At 49.4% G+C, this 15,238-nt stretch overlaps 1 protein-coding gene across 2 annotated transcripts in view; it reads left to right on the top strand.

The window, feature by feature from the left end:
* Positions 1-15,238, top strand: part of RPTOR (regulatory associated protein of MTOR, complex 1) — a 383,851-nt gene that overhangs the window by 224,091 nt on the left and 144,522 nt on the right. For both annotated transcript variants that reach the window (XM_006869519.1, XM_006869518.1), the window contains exon 6: positions 1,947-2,122. In XM_006869519.1, the coding sequence (XP_006869581.1) occupies positions 1,947-2,122 (176 nt within the window). The remainder of the gene's footprint in view (positions 1-1,946; positions 2,123-15,238) is intronic.

The following is a 15,238-nucleotide window of genomic DNA, read 5'->3' as shown; positions in this document are numbered from 1 at the left end:
GGTCACTGAAGCAGCAGAAGGAGCTCTGTGTGGTTAGCGGTGTGTCCACATAGGCCTGGCCGCCCCCCGCCCCCCCCCGCCCCCCGCCCCCCTCTCCGTACCGTCCGTTAAGAACTGTCCCGCCTCCGGGGCCCGCCCCGGGTCACAGAAGCAGCAGAAGGAACGCTGTGTCCTACCACCTCCTTTACTAACTGAGGCTCACAGACACCGAGAACTTTTCACTTGGGGCACACACCTGACGTGGGAGATGAGTCGTGAGGCCCCTGGCTTCTGAACCTGCAGGCATCTGTGTTAACAATACCCTTGTGACACCTATTTTGTTTTATTTTCATTATCTGAATGTTTTCTTCCAGCAACATAATACAGGGCAGCTAAGCCTGGCGTGACACTGTAAGATAAGCACCGGATTGCTAACCACACGTCAGTGGTGCAAACCCTCCACCTGCTCCTTGGAAACCCTGTATAGGATTGCTATGAGTCAGAACTGACTCAGCGCACTTCACAACACCACCAACAAACTAAGGGAAATGCTCTTTCTCTGTCTCTCCCGCAGCCGTGGCATATTCCTGAGGATTAGTTACTCCTGTGGCTTCACCTGCCGCTAATCTGCATGCTTCTATCCCTGAAGAAAGCCCTGGCTCCCCACTTCTGAAAATCTAGTCCTCAGGGAGCCCAGTTCTGCTGTGACACACACAGGGGCTCCCACGGGGCAGAATCTACACTGTGGCAGTAGCTCTTCTGGGCAGTCGGCCTCCAGAGCACCAAGGAGCTGCCGCAGGACCTGGGGCCGTCCTTGCACCAGCATCTGTGTGTGCCTTCAGTGGTTTGATGCCACCCAGACGCACGGTACTCAGAGAAGCTGGCTCTGACCTTTTGATCCGTTTTAGGAGCAGGCAGAACGGAGCACACGCAGTTCCCAGTATGCTATGCCTATGAATTTCACTGGCCTGAGTGCCAGGGGTGCTTGTGAACCTCAGTATTTCTCCAAGTGAATACAGACCTGTTGTGCATTGCCTACAGTATCACAGAACGGCAGCATCTGTAGCGAGGGGGGGAGTACTTCCAAACCCTGCGTCAGATGAAGTGTGTTTTGCTGTATAAGGATCCTGGCTTTATTGAATACCTCTGCCTTCTTTTTCGTTATTTTTTTTTTGTGTAATCGGATGCTGTGATTCTTCTTGGCAGGGTGTATCAGACACTCCTGTGTTTTTATATAAACTTTTAATACTTTGTATTATTCTGAAAGAAGATATAGACTTTTCATTAGACTTTATTCCATCAAGAATGAAATTTTTGTGAATGAGAATTCTCATAGTAAACACTTGTTAGCTGGGTACCTCTCTTCCTAAATGTCATGTGCAGCCAGCTCCCTGTCCCTCCCTTGTCACTGCTAGTTGCCATCTCATCCGGTTTGACTTGGCAGGGACCCCGTGTGTGCAGAGCAGAATTCTTCCTAGGGTTTGCAAGGCTGTGGCCTTTTGGCACACTCACAAAATCTCATGGATACACCTCAAATAGGTGCATCACTCCCCCTTTACAGAGAGATCCTGTTTGTCACAACAGGAGCGCTTTCCCCCGGTGACAGAATCAGCGTGGGTCAGTCTGTAGAGCCGTGAAAGCAGTCAGATGTCTGCTACCACACTCCCCATGGTGTTGCGTCAGTACGCGTTCACTCATGGTTGTGTAGTCTGCCTGCCTGTCACTAAGCCCACCGACGTTTGTGTGGGGGAAGGAAAGTTTGGCAGAGACCACCAGGATGCAGGGGAAGACCCTGGAGCTCTGGGGCCATCCTCAAAGAGGAGCATGGGCCTGGCCAGGCTGAGGGATCGGGCCCTTTGGGAGAGAGCTCAGAGGCTTTGCTCACAGGACGTGGGAGCCTTAGCTGATACTGGTTTCCTCTTGCATCTGCATTTACCACTCGCTCTTCCGGAATGTTCTCCCCATAGGTCGCTGCCATTAACCCGAACCACCCGCTTGCCCAGATGCCCCTGCCACCATCAATGAAGAACTGCATCCAGCTGGCCGCCTGCGAGGCCGCCGAGCTGCTGCCCATGATCCCTGACCTGCCGGCTGACCTCTTCACCTCTTGCCTCACCACGCCCATCAAGATTGCCCTGCGCTGGTGAGTGTCCATAGGGATCCAGAAGTGCAGGCTCTGAGGGCTTACCCTGGGTGGGCTCTGACTCTGAGAGCCAGAGGGGTTGGATTGCGCCTGTTGCTGTGAGTGTGGTTGTCAGCTTTGTGGATACGGAAAACACAGCTCCAAATCTGTGCGTTGGTGGTCTGGTGAGACTGATCACACCGGAGACAGAGCTTCTGACAGTCAAGGTCGTCATGCAAAAGTCTTGTCATTCCTCGTCTGAGCTGAAGTATAATCCTTCCATTTTTTCTTAGCAGTTCACTTTTGTAATACCACCCCTGTCCCCAAGAAGCTCAGCACACCCGTGACTATAGCTGAGGAGTCTACACCCTGACAGGGCGCGCAAGAGCCATGTGTGTTTCTCAATCCCTGGCTACACTTGGCTGTAAAGCTTAGAGAGCTAGCCATTGTCCCACCACTCAGTAAGTCCATGTCCATGGGCTCCCAGGGCCACGCAGCTGCTAACCCAGAGGTTTCAATCCCCCCAAGAAACAGCACAGCAGAAAAGCCCAGTGACCTGCTTCCAACAGGCCTTGGGAAGGCTGAGGAGCAGAGCTCTGCTGTGACCTGCCTGGGGAGCTGAGGCCAGGCGACACTGTCTCGGTTTCCTCAAGAACAGAGCTGTTGCCCGTCTGTCTCAGTCATCAGTGCTGCAGTGGCAGAAGTGCCAATACAAACGGGGACGCTTTAACACACAAGTCTCCTCACCTGTGAGCAGCGGGTGCGGGTTCTGGGGTCAGCTCTGGAGAAAGGCCCTTGTCTCGGCTTCACTCGATTGTCCAAGCCCTTTAGTGTTTGATACTTAAAGTGGACTCGAGACACCGACACTAAGTTGGCCCCAGTCACATAGCACAGACAGCCACTCCCAACTGGGATGAGAACACAGGCATGGAGGTCAGAATGTACAGCATCTGGTTTTGGGATTTGCAATCACATCCATAACAGGTGTAGCTGGGGTTTCTACTGAGGTGGTCTGGAAACACAGCTTCCTGGCTCATGCCCCCACAGCCCTCGGGAACTGACAACAATAGGCCATGGGGACCAATGACCACAAGAGCAAAGTGACCCCAAGTGACCCGAGCCTGAGTTATCTTGAGCTACCAGAGCCAGCTCATGGGGACCCAGGCAGCAGGAGCAGGCAGATCAGACACTGTGAGCCACAGGGTTTTCCTTGGCTGATGTTTGAAAGTAGATCTCCAGCCCTTTGCTCCTACTCCATCTTAGTCCAGAAGTTCTGTTGGGGAGGTGAGCTGGGGTCCCTGCATGACCCCTCTTTGAGCTACCAGGCCGAAGAAAGCTACACTTCCTGTGTGACCTCAGTGTGTCATGTGTGGCCTTTCGGCTGCAGCAGCGATCCTGCTCTCTGAGGTGGGCTCCAATGAGGACCCCAGGCTGAAGGGTCCGTGATACGGGAGCCTCAACTCTTCACTCTAGACCCCCTCCCAAATCCCAGGGCTGGGACCAGCCTCCAGGGGAGGCCTCCCTCCAGTTTACTGATTCGTGAATATTAGAGACACCAAGGAGTGTGGTGGGGACAGCCTCTTCCTGTTCATGCCCCCGCAGCTTCACAGGAGTAATGTGAGGTGGGTGGGCTGAGGGCAGTGGGACTGACACTTCATCTCCCGGCCAGAAGTAACCTTGAGGCATTTAAGTAGAGGAAGAAGCTTCCAGAAAGAGAATCCAAGAAACTTGACAGGGCTGGAGTGAAAATGGAGAGTACGGCGGCCCCTCCGCACAGCATTCCCACAGCTGCTGCAGACCAGGGCCTCCCCTGTCCCTCTGTCCCCACACCCTGTCCTTCCCCTACCTGTACAGACCAGGGCCTCCCCTGTCCCCTCTGTCCCCACACCCTGTCCTTCCTTGAGTCAGAGGGTTTTGCTGCCTCCACACACAGGCTGTCCCACAGAAGTGCACTCACTCTGAGACCAGCCAGCCTTCATTGTGTCTAAACGGAGCTCGGCTCTGTGATCAGGTGGACTTTCTCTGCTGTGAATTACCACCCTGGCAGTGACCTGAAACCCTTCCTAGGGGGAGACTATCATCTAATTTTTTCAAATTAAGTATTTGATAAGAAGAGCTGCAAAAACTAATCAAACTAATGCAGTTAGCATATGATGAGCTTTGAAATCAATACACCGCAACGGCACAGTGCTGGTATCAAATCACTGCAGACCAGTGCAGCCAGCTCGGTCCCAGCTGGTGGCTCTCTTACAGACACGTGACGTTTTCCTGAGTGTCACGAGCCTGGGACAGACTCATCGAGTGACACAGGCCTTCTTCATAACGCTACCAGGTTCTTTAAATGGACCGTGAGACCATTTGTCGTACAGTGTGTGTACAGTGTGTGCTTGCATCTTTAGGGGTGAGGAAAATGAGTATTTCCAGTTAGAGCTATAATGTGCATTCCTGCTAGACAGTTGCCCAGATCTCACTGTGTGCTAGCTGTTCTGTATCATCTTTCCATTTTCTTGTCTGTGTGTGCACACGTTTGTTTATACCACTTCATAGTCTCAAACCTTAACGATGTGAACCATTCTCCTAGAACAGTACAAGCTCTTAGCTCCATGATACCTCGATGCAGGGAAGCTCTGTGTGATCCTCACACAACACTTCATGCGTTCGGATTTCGATCCCAAAGTAGAAATACAGAAAAGTGAGAGTGGATCTAGAATGTCGGTGTTGGGTGCTGTCTAGTTGACCCTGACTCACAGTGACCGCATGTGACAGAAAGTTACCCCCGCCGTTTCTAAGGGCGGTCATCTTTACGGAAGTGGATCACTAGGTGGCTTCAGACCTCCAGCTTCAGTTACCAGGCACTTAATCACTGCACCACCCAGGCGTCTTTGCCCGAGAATCAGGGTCAGTAAGCTTTCTCTGTAACCAGCCGGATAATAGACGAGGCTCCAGAGGCCCTCTGCTCCCAACTCTGCCACGGGAGCACAAAACAGCCATTGTTGTTAATGCCATCAAGTCCGTTCCAACAACAGTGACCCTGTACAGGGCTTCCAGGGAGCACCTTGTGGTTCAAATCGACTTTGCAGTCCAGTGCTTATCCTACAGAGGCATACCAGGACTCTAAAACAGCCATAGGCAATATGTAAATAAATCATTCTGTCAACTTTCAATAAAGCGTGATTTAGAAAAACATTGGCCTCTGTGCCACAGTCTACCGATTCAGGCTTGGTCTTCGGCACATGGCCACTGTGCCCGCGGTCAGTGTGCAGCCCACACCCCTGGTGGAGATGAGGCTCAGCTGGGCTGGCTGGTTTGGTGGGTTCTCCATTGCAAATACAAGAGGGTTTCCAGTGATGCTTTGCTTCGTGGTGTAAGGCTCGGTTGCACACTCTGCATATTACATATACGTTTGGTGGCACATTTATAAAGCCAATTTGATGGTGTGGTCTTGTGGAGTGACCATGCCCCCTGGTAACTCATTTTTGCCTCACTATCTCACATTTTCAGAACCCTACCATTTCCCTCCAGCACTTCCACCGGCCCCTGTAAATGATTTCCTGCTCTGTACCACATAGACGAAGGTGGACGAAGACTCCAACGTGTATTTTTCCTTGGGCTGTTGGCTGCTGCTTTGACTGAGTGGTATAATATCATTCCAGATTTATGATGGGTACATTTGTGTACTGCTGGATATTGTAGCTCAGTGGGGCTTAATTTGCCACGGGACCTGCCGTGCTGGAGATGGATGTCTGTCGTATTACACAGCATGCAGCTGTTTGTCCATTAATGAAAATGACAGGCGTGCGTCTGGAGCGGGGCGGGGGCGGGGTGGATGTCAGGAAGCCTGGTTCTTTGCCTTCACTTGACTTAGGGAATGTCAAGCAATTAAAGTGCTGTGTGTCCTGCCAGGGTGTGAGTTTACTCCGATTCCCCAGCCGCAGGTGAGGTGCCCAGCTCCTTCCTGCCCTCCGTGGCTGGGCCAGGCAGCCTGCTGTGCTTGTCTTGTTCCCACACTTGCTGTGACATTTCCGTTGTCTTTCTGGGAGACTTAACCCCCCCTGTTTGGCGAGGACAGTGTCAGCCACTGGTCCTCCGCAGTGTTGCTGGGTGGCTCAAGTTGACCTCATGTGATGGGGTTCACGGGGCCTGACCACGAGGTCTTCCTCCCTGGAGCTGCTAAGTAGGTTCAAACTGCCAACCTGCCAGCAGCCAGGCGCTTGATCATTTGTGCCACCAGGGTCCCTTTGTTCTCTGTTGTTGTTCAGTGCCGTTGAGTCCATTCCAACTCAGTGACCCTGTATAGGGCTTTTGAGAAGTGGCTGGTAGGTTTGAACCGCTGACCTCGTGGTGTGGCGCCACACCAGGACTCCTTGTTTTCTGTAGAGTCTTCTTTGCTTACTGGAGACAGACCTTCTACTGCCACGTGGGGCTCTGCTGGGCGGCTCCCCTACAGCACGACCACCTGTGTCCACTGTCAGATGGAGCTGTCTCACCCACTTAGTTCCCAGTAATGCCACACACTCCATCCTTGACCTTTGTGTGCTTGTTAAGTGCCATGGAGTTGGTTCCAATTCATAGTGACCCTGTATTTGAAACTGACCTTGCAGTCCAGTGCTTTATGCCACAGCCCCACACCAGTGGTAGTGGAGCTTACTTGGAGTTCATCCAAACGGTTGTTATCAAAAAGTCTTCCCGATGGGGCCGTGGCTATCGTGTGCCACCCCTCTGCTGTGGGACCCTAGGAATTAGGAGCAGCGACTACTGAGGACCCCCAAACACTCTCTGGTTCTGTGACGTCGCATGTTACCCCTGGACGTCCACTCCCTGAACTAGGCAGGTACTCCACTGCTGTAACCCCTGGACATAACGCTCACCTGATTTGTAAGGGAGCAAAGATGGCGGTGCCCATATGTCTGATTTCCGCCAGCCAAAGAGCAAGCAGGACCAGATGGGTGACCTGGGCTGCCAGGCCCCCTTTGCTCCCTGTCGTCCTTGGCATGCCACCAGGAGACAGTGAGATGGTGGTCGCAGAGGGAGACTGACTGGCCAGCAACAAGCGGGCTCTGCCAGCTCCCCACTAGGATGTGGAGGGCAAGCAGGGATGCAGACAGGGAGCAGCTGAGGACACAGGGCCTTCTGCTGGAGTGCTTGACTCCCTTCCTCCCACCTAGCCCGGATGGACTCAACACACTGTCTGGGGAAGGGAGGAGTAGCCTGTGCCGGGAAGCAGTGCGCCTTAGAGTGAGCTGACAGGTGTCCTCAGAGTGATGAAGGAGGCTGTTGGGGTGGTGAGGAGCAGGCCGGGAGGAGAAAGACTGGCTGGAGACATGAAGGCGGCAGGACAGCGAAGGAGATGAGATGAAGAATGCAGGAGTGTAGGTGATGCCAAGGAAGGAACAAGAGAGCCTGGAAATCTGCTGGAGGAATTCCCACAGAGGGGCTGGAGAGGGAGAATGGGGGAAAGGAGCAGAAAGACCGAATTACAGCTTGAATGATAAAAAAGACTCTAGTCCTTAATAGGTTAGGGTAATCAACACAGTAACAAAAATCAAATGTATCGTTTTCACGTAGCGTAGTGGTTATGAATCGGGCTGCGAACCAGAAGGTCAGCAGTTCGAAACTACCAGCTATTCCGTGGGAGAAAGATGAGGCGATCTACTCCCGTAAAGATTTACAGCCTCGGAAACCCTATTCAGGGTCGCTATGGGTCAAAACCGACTCGACGGCACTTAACAACAACAACAACAACAACAAAGGGAAGGTTGGTGACCTCTGGAGTGATGCAGTAGGATAAGTACTCAAGTCTTCCGTTCAAACTACAAGCCACGCTTGGAAACTGTCTACTGACTGGGTCACTATGAGTCGGAACCAAGTCCATGGCACACAACATAACTAAGAGACCGTCGTTCAAATGGAACAAGGGGTTATTGAATGGTTGAAAATCAGGAAAGTTCTATGACTGGGTTGTATTCTTTCACCGTACTTACTCAATCTGTATGCTGAGCACATAATCCGAGAAGCTGGGTTCTATGAAGAAAAACGTGGCATCAGGATTGGAGGACGACTCATTAACAACTTGTGATATGCAGATGATACAACCTTGCTTGCTGAAAGTGAAGAGGACTTAAAACATTCACTGATGAAGATCAAAGAGCACAGCCTTCGGTATGGATTACATCTCAATGTAAAGAAAACAAAAATCCTCACCACTGGACCAGTCAATAACCCTGTAATAAATGGAGAAAAGATTGACGTTGTCAAAGACTGAATTTTGCTTAGATCCACTATCAACAATCTGTGGTCTTCCTTATTCATGTCCAACTTTCACAAATGTGTAAAGCTATTTACGTAATCCATTACGTCATTAGATTTCTTGACTGCTGCGTCCATAAATGTTAAGAATGAATCCAAGCGAAAACAAGTCTTTGGCATTGTTCCACTTCCTTATCTGAGTCTGGCTTGAACCTCAGGCAATTAATTCCCTGTGAATTTACTGTTACAGCCGTTTTTAAATTACCTTTAGCAAAAATTTACTGGTATGTGATATTATTCGATAGTTTCTGCATTCTGTTGGGTCACCTCTCTTTGGATTGGGCACAAATATGGATCTCTTCCAGTCAATTAGTCAGGTAGCCATCTTCTAAATTTCTTGGCATAGGTAAGTGCCTACAGTGCTGCATCAGTTTGTTGAAAGATTTCAATTTGTATTCCATCAGTTCCTGGAGCCTTGTTCTTTGTCAGTTCCTTCAATGCACCTTGGACTTCTTTCAGTATCAGGGTTTCCGAGGAGCAGCTGGTGAGCTTGAACCGCTGGCCTTGCAATTCAAACTGACTTTGCAATACAGCGCAGTAACCCACAGCGCCACCCCAGGCCTCCGGTCTTCCTTCCAGATGTAAGGATAGTCTGCTGTCTCTGACAGCATTATACTTCCGGACCCTCTTTAATTTGTCATTGTAAGCATGGTAGACCGTCCGATTGTCTGATTACAAACATCCGTTTCTCCTCACTAATACTTAGGATATTGATCTCTATGCATTTCATCTCATCTTTGATGACTTCCAATTTTCCTTGATTCATACTTTATACATTCCACATCCCAATTAATGGATATTTGCAGCCATTTCTTCTCATTTTCAGTCATTCCACATCATTAAGGTCGAAGGCGGCTCCTCCCCGGTGTATTTTGAGTGCCTTCCAACCTGAGTGGCTTATCTTCCAACTCTATATTAGACAGGGCTCATAAAGTTTTTACTGGCCAGATTTTTTCAAAATGCTGAGCATGATTCTTCTTATGTGGAAATTGTACAGAAACCTGTTCATCCTGGGTGACCCTGTTATTTGCAGCATTGGTGCCATAGCTCTCAGCATTGCAGCTACACGCCACCCGAGTGGTGTACTGACAGAATCGCATGGTGCTGCTGCTAATGTCTGGGGGCATGTTCTGGCCACTCTGTCTGCCCTGAGTGTGACTGAAGAGAGCTTCGGAGCTCGGCTGGCCAGGGACAGTAGCACTGAAGTGTGTGCAGTGGCCGGGCCTGCTGCTTTCACTCAGCTGCTAGCCCTCCAGAGCAGGACCACTCACCATCGAGTCCACCCCCACTCATGGCCAAGGTGCTCTGTGCTCATGGGGTTTCAGTGACTGGATTTTAGGGAGTAGTACTTCCTTCTGAGATCCTCTGGGTAGACTTGAACCTTCAAACTTTCAGTTAGAAGCTGAGCAAATTGAGGTCAGCCAGCTCCGGAATACTAGTAATCAACCTCAAGTCACGTAGAACCGTTTCTAGTTACAGAAGAGATCAGCTGCTGTGAAGTCAACTCTAACGCTGGCGCCCCCGTGTGGCAGAGCTGAACTGTGCTCAGTGGGGTGTTCACTGGCTGGCTTTTCAGAGGCAGATCTCCAATTCTTTTCTTCTGAGCCCCTGCCCACTTGGTTAGCAGCCACGCACTTAGCCAGGCCTGTAGGAGACCCCGGGGAGGGCAGGGCTCGTCTCTGGCCTCTTGTGGAACTGGTGCAGCCTCATCCACAGGTGATGGTGGCTTCTCCCACCAAACGGGTTCTTTCTCACCAGACTGGCACTGCCCTGAGCCACCCACACTCTTCCTTCATCTGTTCTCTATATGTTGTCTTCATTTGCGATGCAGGAGAGTCATGCCCAGCCCAGCCTGTGAGGCAGCCACTGGCTGGCCCGTCCTCTGCCCTCCAGGCTGCTCCTCCAATGAAGAGGGCTCTTTAACCCTCTCTTCACCTCCGTTCTTTTCGTGAGCTCATTTTGAGCTTCTCGCTTTGCCTCTGGCCTTTCCTAATGTGAGTTTGGGATGAGGGGTCAGACATGCTCTAAGAGTGTGTAGCCTCCACGTGGGTGCTGTTGCCCTGGCCCTCTTGGAGCCACAAGGAGTGTGGGGAGTCCAGGGCGTCTGGCTTCTTGAGCATGGCCACTGAGTTCGCCAGGTGGCTGAGGGTAAGTGACGCAGCCCTCTGAGCCTCAGCCCCCTCCAGGTCACAGGAGGTCCCGGGTCACCTTCCTGCAAGGAGCCGGTCAGACAGGTGCACCTGTGCTCCTGTCTCGTCACATGGTCTGCAGGTGGCAGGTCAGCCATCCCATCCCAGGACTGCTTGTGGGGGTAAAGCAGTACTGCCTGAAAGTAACTGGATAGAAGAATGTCGTTTTCATCAAAAGAACTTGGCAGGTTTCAAGTATGTGGAATTTATTCCTTGTGGGTGTCTGTAGAGCCCATCTGGAGCGGGGCCCAGGAACAGCAAGCAAGCCTGGTGTTGACGGGATGAGAGTCTGGCCCACTCAGGGCTCTGAGGTGTCCCTGTGCAGGAGAGGCCTCGTGGGGCAGGCAACAAGGAGGACTTGGTGTCCGTGGTACTCTGCCAACACCCCTGCAGGCACTGGTGGCTGGCCGGCCACTTGGCGGAGGAGCTGGGCTGCTTCTGCGGTGCTCAGACCTGGTTAACATTCCTGTGAGTCCTACGCCAGCGGCAGCTCAGCTCTCTCTAATAGGGCCTCACAGGCTCCAAAGCGGAACACAAGGGTCGGCCTGCCACTCCGTGCGTGCGGCTACTCTCTGAGCGGCACAGACAGTTTCTCTGTCGGCCCGCTGCAGAGCCTGGAGACTGTGAGGGAGACTGCGCCCTTTCCATGGCGTGTCTGTGTCCAGCTCCTCCCATTCCTGCTTGTGCATGTTAGCCCCCGTGCAGCTCTGGCAGCCCTGCCCTTTGTCAAAGGTTGAACCAGTGGACGGGGCCTCTGCACTGGCTCCTTGTCCTCCTGCAAAACTGGGAACTGCTGACGTCTGTGAAGAGGAGACCACTTGCCTGAATGTCTTCCTGATGATGCCCATCTGCAGGACTTGTCTTCCTGAGCCCTCTCCCTATATTCAAGATACTTTTATTATTCAAATTTTTCAATTCTAAAAAAAGTTGAGAGAATCAGCATCCATATACTTCTCACCTCATGTTTATGGTTGTTATTCATGCTGTAATTTCACTCTTTGTCTGGCTTTATAGATATTTTTACTAAATTGCCAACAATATGTTTACCCCCAAGTACTTAAAATATGTTGTTATTGTTAGGGGCCTTTGAGTAAGTTCCAGCTCATAGTGGCCCTGTGCAGAACAGAACAAACACGCCCGGTCCTACCCCTTCCTCACATTTGTTGTTACGTTTGAGGCCATGGTTGCAGCCACTGTGTCAGGCCGTCTCCCTGGGGGTCTTCCTCTCTTTTACTGACCATCCGCTTTTCCAAGTGTGATGTCCATCTCCAGGGACTGGCCTCTCAGCACGTATCTGAAGTACCAGAGACAAAAATCTCTCCATCTTCACTTCTCAGGAGCATACTTCCAACACAGATCTGTTGGTTCTTCTGGCAACCCATGGTACTTTCCATCTTCTTCTCCAACACCACAACTTAAATGCATCACTTCTCCCGTGGCCTTCCTTCCTCACTGTCCAGCTTTCAGAAGCACATGTTATTGTGGTTGGAAACACTGTGGCTTGGGTCGGGTGCACTTTTAGCCTCAAACTGACCATTCTGCTTTCGAACATTTTCAAGAGCTCTTTGCAGCAGATTTGCCTGATGCAGTATGTCATTTGATTTCTTAATTGCTGCTTCCTTGCTTGTGGATCCAAGTAAAATAAAGTCTTTGTCAACTTCAGTTGTTTTGCCATTTATCATGATGCTGTTTATTGGTCCTGTTGTGAGGATTTGTGTTGTCTTTACAGTGAGGTACAACCCACGTTGAAGGCTATAGTGTTTGCTCTTCCTCAGCGCACATTTCAAGTCCTCACTGCTTCCGGTTGGTGTTACTCCAATCCTGCTGATGTTTTTCTGCATATCATTTGGCTTCTTCGATTATTTGGCCAGAAGCCGACTGAATAATTAGGGTGAAATAATACAACCCGGACGCACTCCTCTCCTGGTTTTAACCTATTCAGTATCGGTACGACTGCCTCTTGGTCAATGTACAGATTGTGTATGAGCACAATGACATGTTCGGGGTTCCCGCTTTTCTCAGTGTTGTCCATTATTCATTACCTTCCTCAGTCCAAAGCCTGTGCATAGTCAATCAAGCACTTTGGTAAACATCGTTCTGGTACTCTGCTTTCAGAGCTCTATCTGGCATCAGCAGTGCTAGCCCTCATTTCACATCCTCTTCTGAATCTGGCTTGAATTTCTGGTAGCTCCTTGTCAGTGAAACTTACATACACGTTCTCTCGAGAAAGGACCGAAACTAAAGCGCAAACACATCGCCATCAAGTGAATTTCTACTCATGGCAGCTCCGTGGGAGACAGAGTTTTCTTGACTGTAATCCACATGGAAGCAACTCGCCAAACGTCCGCAGTGGTGCCACTGGTGCGTTTGAGCCTCCAACTTCTAGAGTAATGTTGCTGTTCTTCAGTGACATTGAGCTGGCTCTGACTCATAGCAAGCAGATGGTGGGTTTGAACTTCTGGCTTTGTGGTTAGCAGTCCAGTGTTTATCCTGCAGTGCCACACCAGGAGTCCTTCTTGTTGTTGTTGCTGTTAGATGCCATCGAGTCAGTACCAACCCATAACGACTCTATGCAGAGCAGAAGGAAACACTGCCCAATCCCGGGCCAACCTCGCCATCGTTGCCACGCTTGAGTCCATCAATGCTGCCACTTGGCCAATCCATCTTGTTGGGGATCTTCCTCTTCTTCTCTGACCCTCCACCTTACCAAACATGATATCCTTCTCCAGTGACTGGTCCCTTCAGACAATATATCCAAAGTATGAGAGATGAAGTTTGGCCATCTTGGCCTCCAAGGAGCACTCTGGCTGCGTTTCTTCCAAAACGGATCTATTGGTTCTTTAGGCAGTCCATGGCACTTCCAATATTCCCAATATTCTCCTCCAACACCATAACTCAAAAGCGTCAGTTCTTCTATGGCCAGCTTTCACATGCATATGAGGTTATTGAAAATACCATGGCTTGGGTCAGGCACACCTTAGTCCTCAAGCTGACATTTTTGCTCTTCAACGCTTTAAAAAGGTCTTGTGCAGCAGATTTGCCTAATGCAATACGTCATTTGATTTCTTAACTGCTGCGTCCATGAGTGTTGATAGTTGATCCAAGAAAAATGAAGTCCTTGACAACTTCAGTCTTTTCTCTGTTGATAAGAATGTTGTTTATTGGTCCAGTGGTAAGGATTTTTGTTTTCTTTACATTGAGATGTAATCCATACCGAAGGCTGTGCTCTTTGATCTTCATCAGTAAATGTTTTAAGTCCTCTTCACTTTCAGCAAACAAGGTTGTATCATCTGCATATCGCAGGTTGTTAATGAGTCTTCCTTCAATCCTGATGCCATGTTTTTCTTCATAGAACCCAGCTTCTTGGATTATTTGCTCAGCATACAGGTTGAATAAGTATGGTGAAAGAACACAACCCTGTCACACACCTTTCTTAATTTTAAAACATTCAGTGTTCCCATATTCTGTTCGAACAACTGCTTCTTGGTCCAGGTACAGATTCCTCATGAGCACAATTAAGTGTTCCGGAATACTCAGACTTCACAATGTTGTCCATAACTTGTCATGATCCACACAATTGAAAGCCTTTGTGTAGTCAGTAAACTCAAAATGAAGAAAAACTGCTGTAAACATTCACTGAAAATCGGAACATGGAATGTAAGAAGTATGAATCTGGGAAAATTGGAAATTGTCAAAAATGAAATGGAACACGTAAACATCAATATCTTAGGCATTAGTGAGCTGAAATGGACTGGTATTGGCCATTTTGAATCTGACAACCATATGGTTTACTATGCCGGGAATGACAAATTGAAGAGGAATGGTGTTGCATTCATTGTCAAAAAGAACATATCCAGATCAGTCATGAGGTACAACGCTGTCTGTCATAGGATAATATCCATGCGCCTACAAGGAAGTCCAGTTAATACCACTGTTAATCAAATTTATGCACCAACCACTACAGCCAATGAGGGTGAAATCGAAGAATTCTATCAACTTCTTCAATCTGAAATTGATCAAATATGCAATCAAGATGTATTGATCATTATAGCAACAGCAGTAGCAATGAAAAGGACATTAGGAAAGCAATCCCATTTACCATAGCCACACAAAGGGTGAAATAGTTAGGAAAACCATAGCCAGAAAAACAAAGACAATTACAAAGCATTACTACAAGAAACCAAAAGAGACCTACAGAAGTGGAAGAACATACCGTGTTCCTGGATAGGAAGACTCAACATCATGAAAATGTCAATACTGCCCAGAGCAATTTACACATACAATGCAATCCCAATCCAGATTCCAACAACATTCTTCAAAGAGATGAAAAGAATAATTACTAATTTTATATGGAAAGGAAAGAGACCTAGGATAAGTAAAGCACTGCTTAAAAGAAGAAGGTTGGAGGTCTCTCACTCCCCGATTTCAAACTTTACTACATGGCTACAGTGGTCAAAACAGCCTGGTACTGGTACAATGAAAAAGACATTGATCAATGGAACAGAATCAAGAATACAGAAATTAACCCAACCACATACAAGCAAATGATTTTTGACAAAGTGCGTAGGCATATTGCATGGGGAAGAGACAGTCTCTTTAACAAATGGTGCTGGCAGAACTGGAAAGCGATATGTAAAAGACT

The sequence above is a fragment of the Chrysochloris asiatica genome, unplaced genomic scaffold (genome assembly GCF_000296735.1).
Source record: "Chrysochloris asiatica unplaced genomic scaffold, ChrAsi1.0 scaffold00132, whole genome shotgun sequence".
NCBI lineage: Eukaryota > Metazoa > Chordata > Mammalia > Afrosoricida > Chrysochloridae > Chrysochloris > Chrysochloris asiatica.
This window is presented reverse-complemented; position numbering and strand designations above follow the sequence as displayed.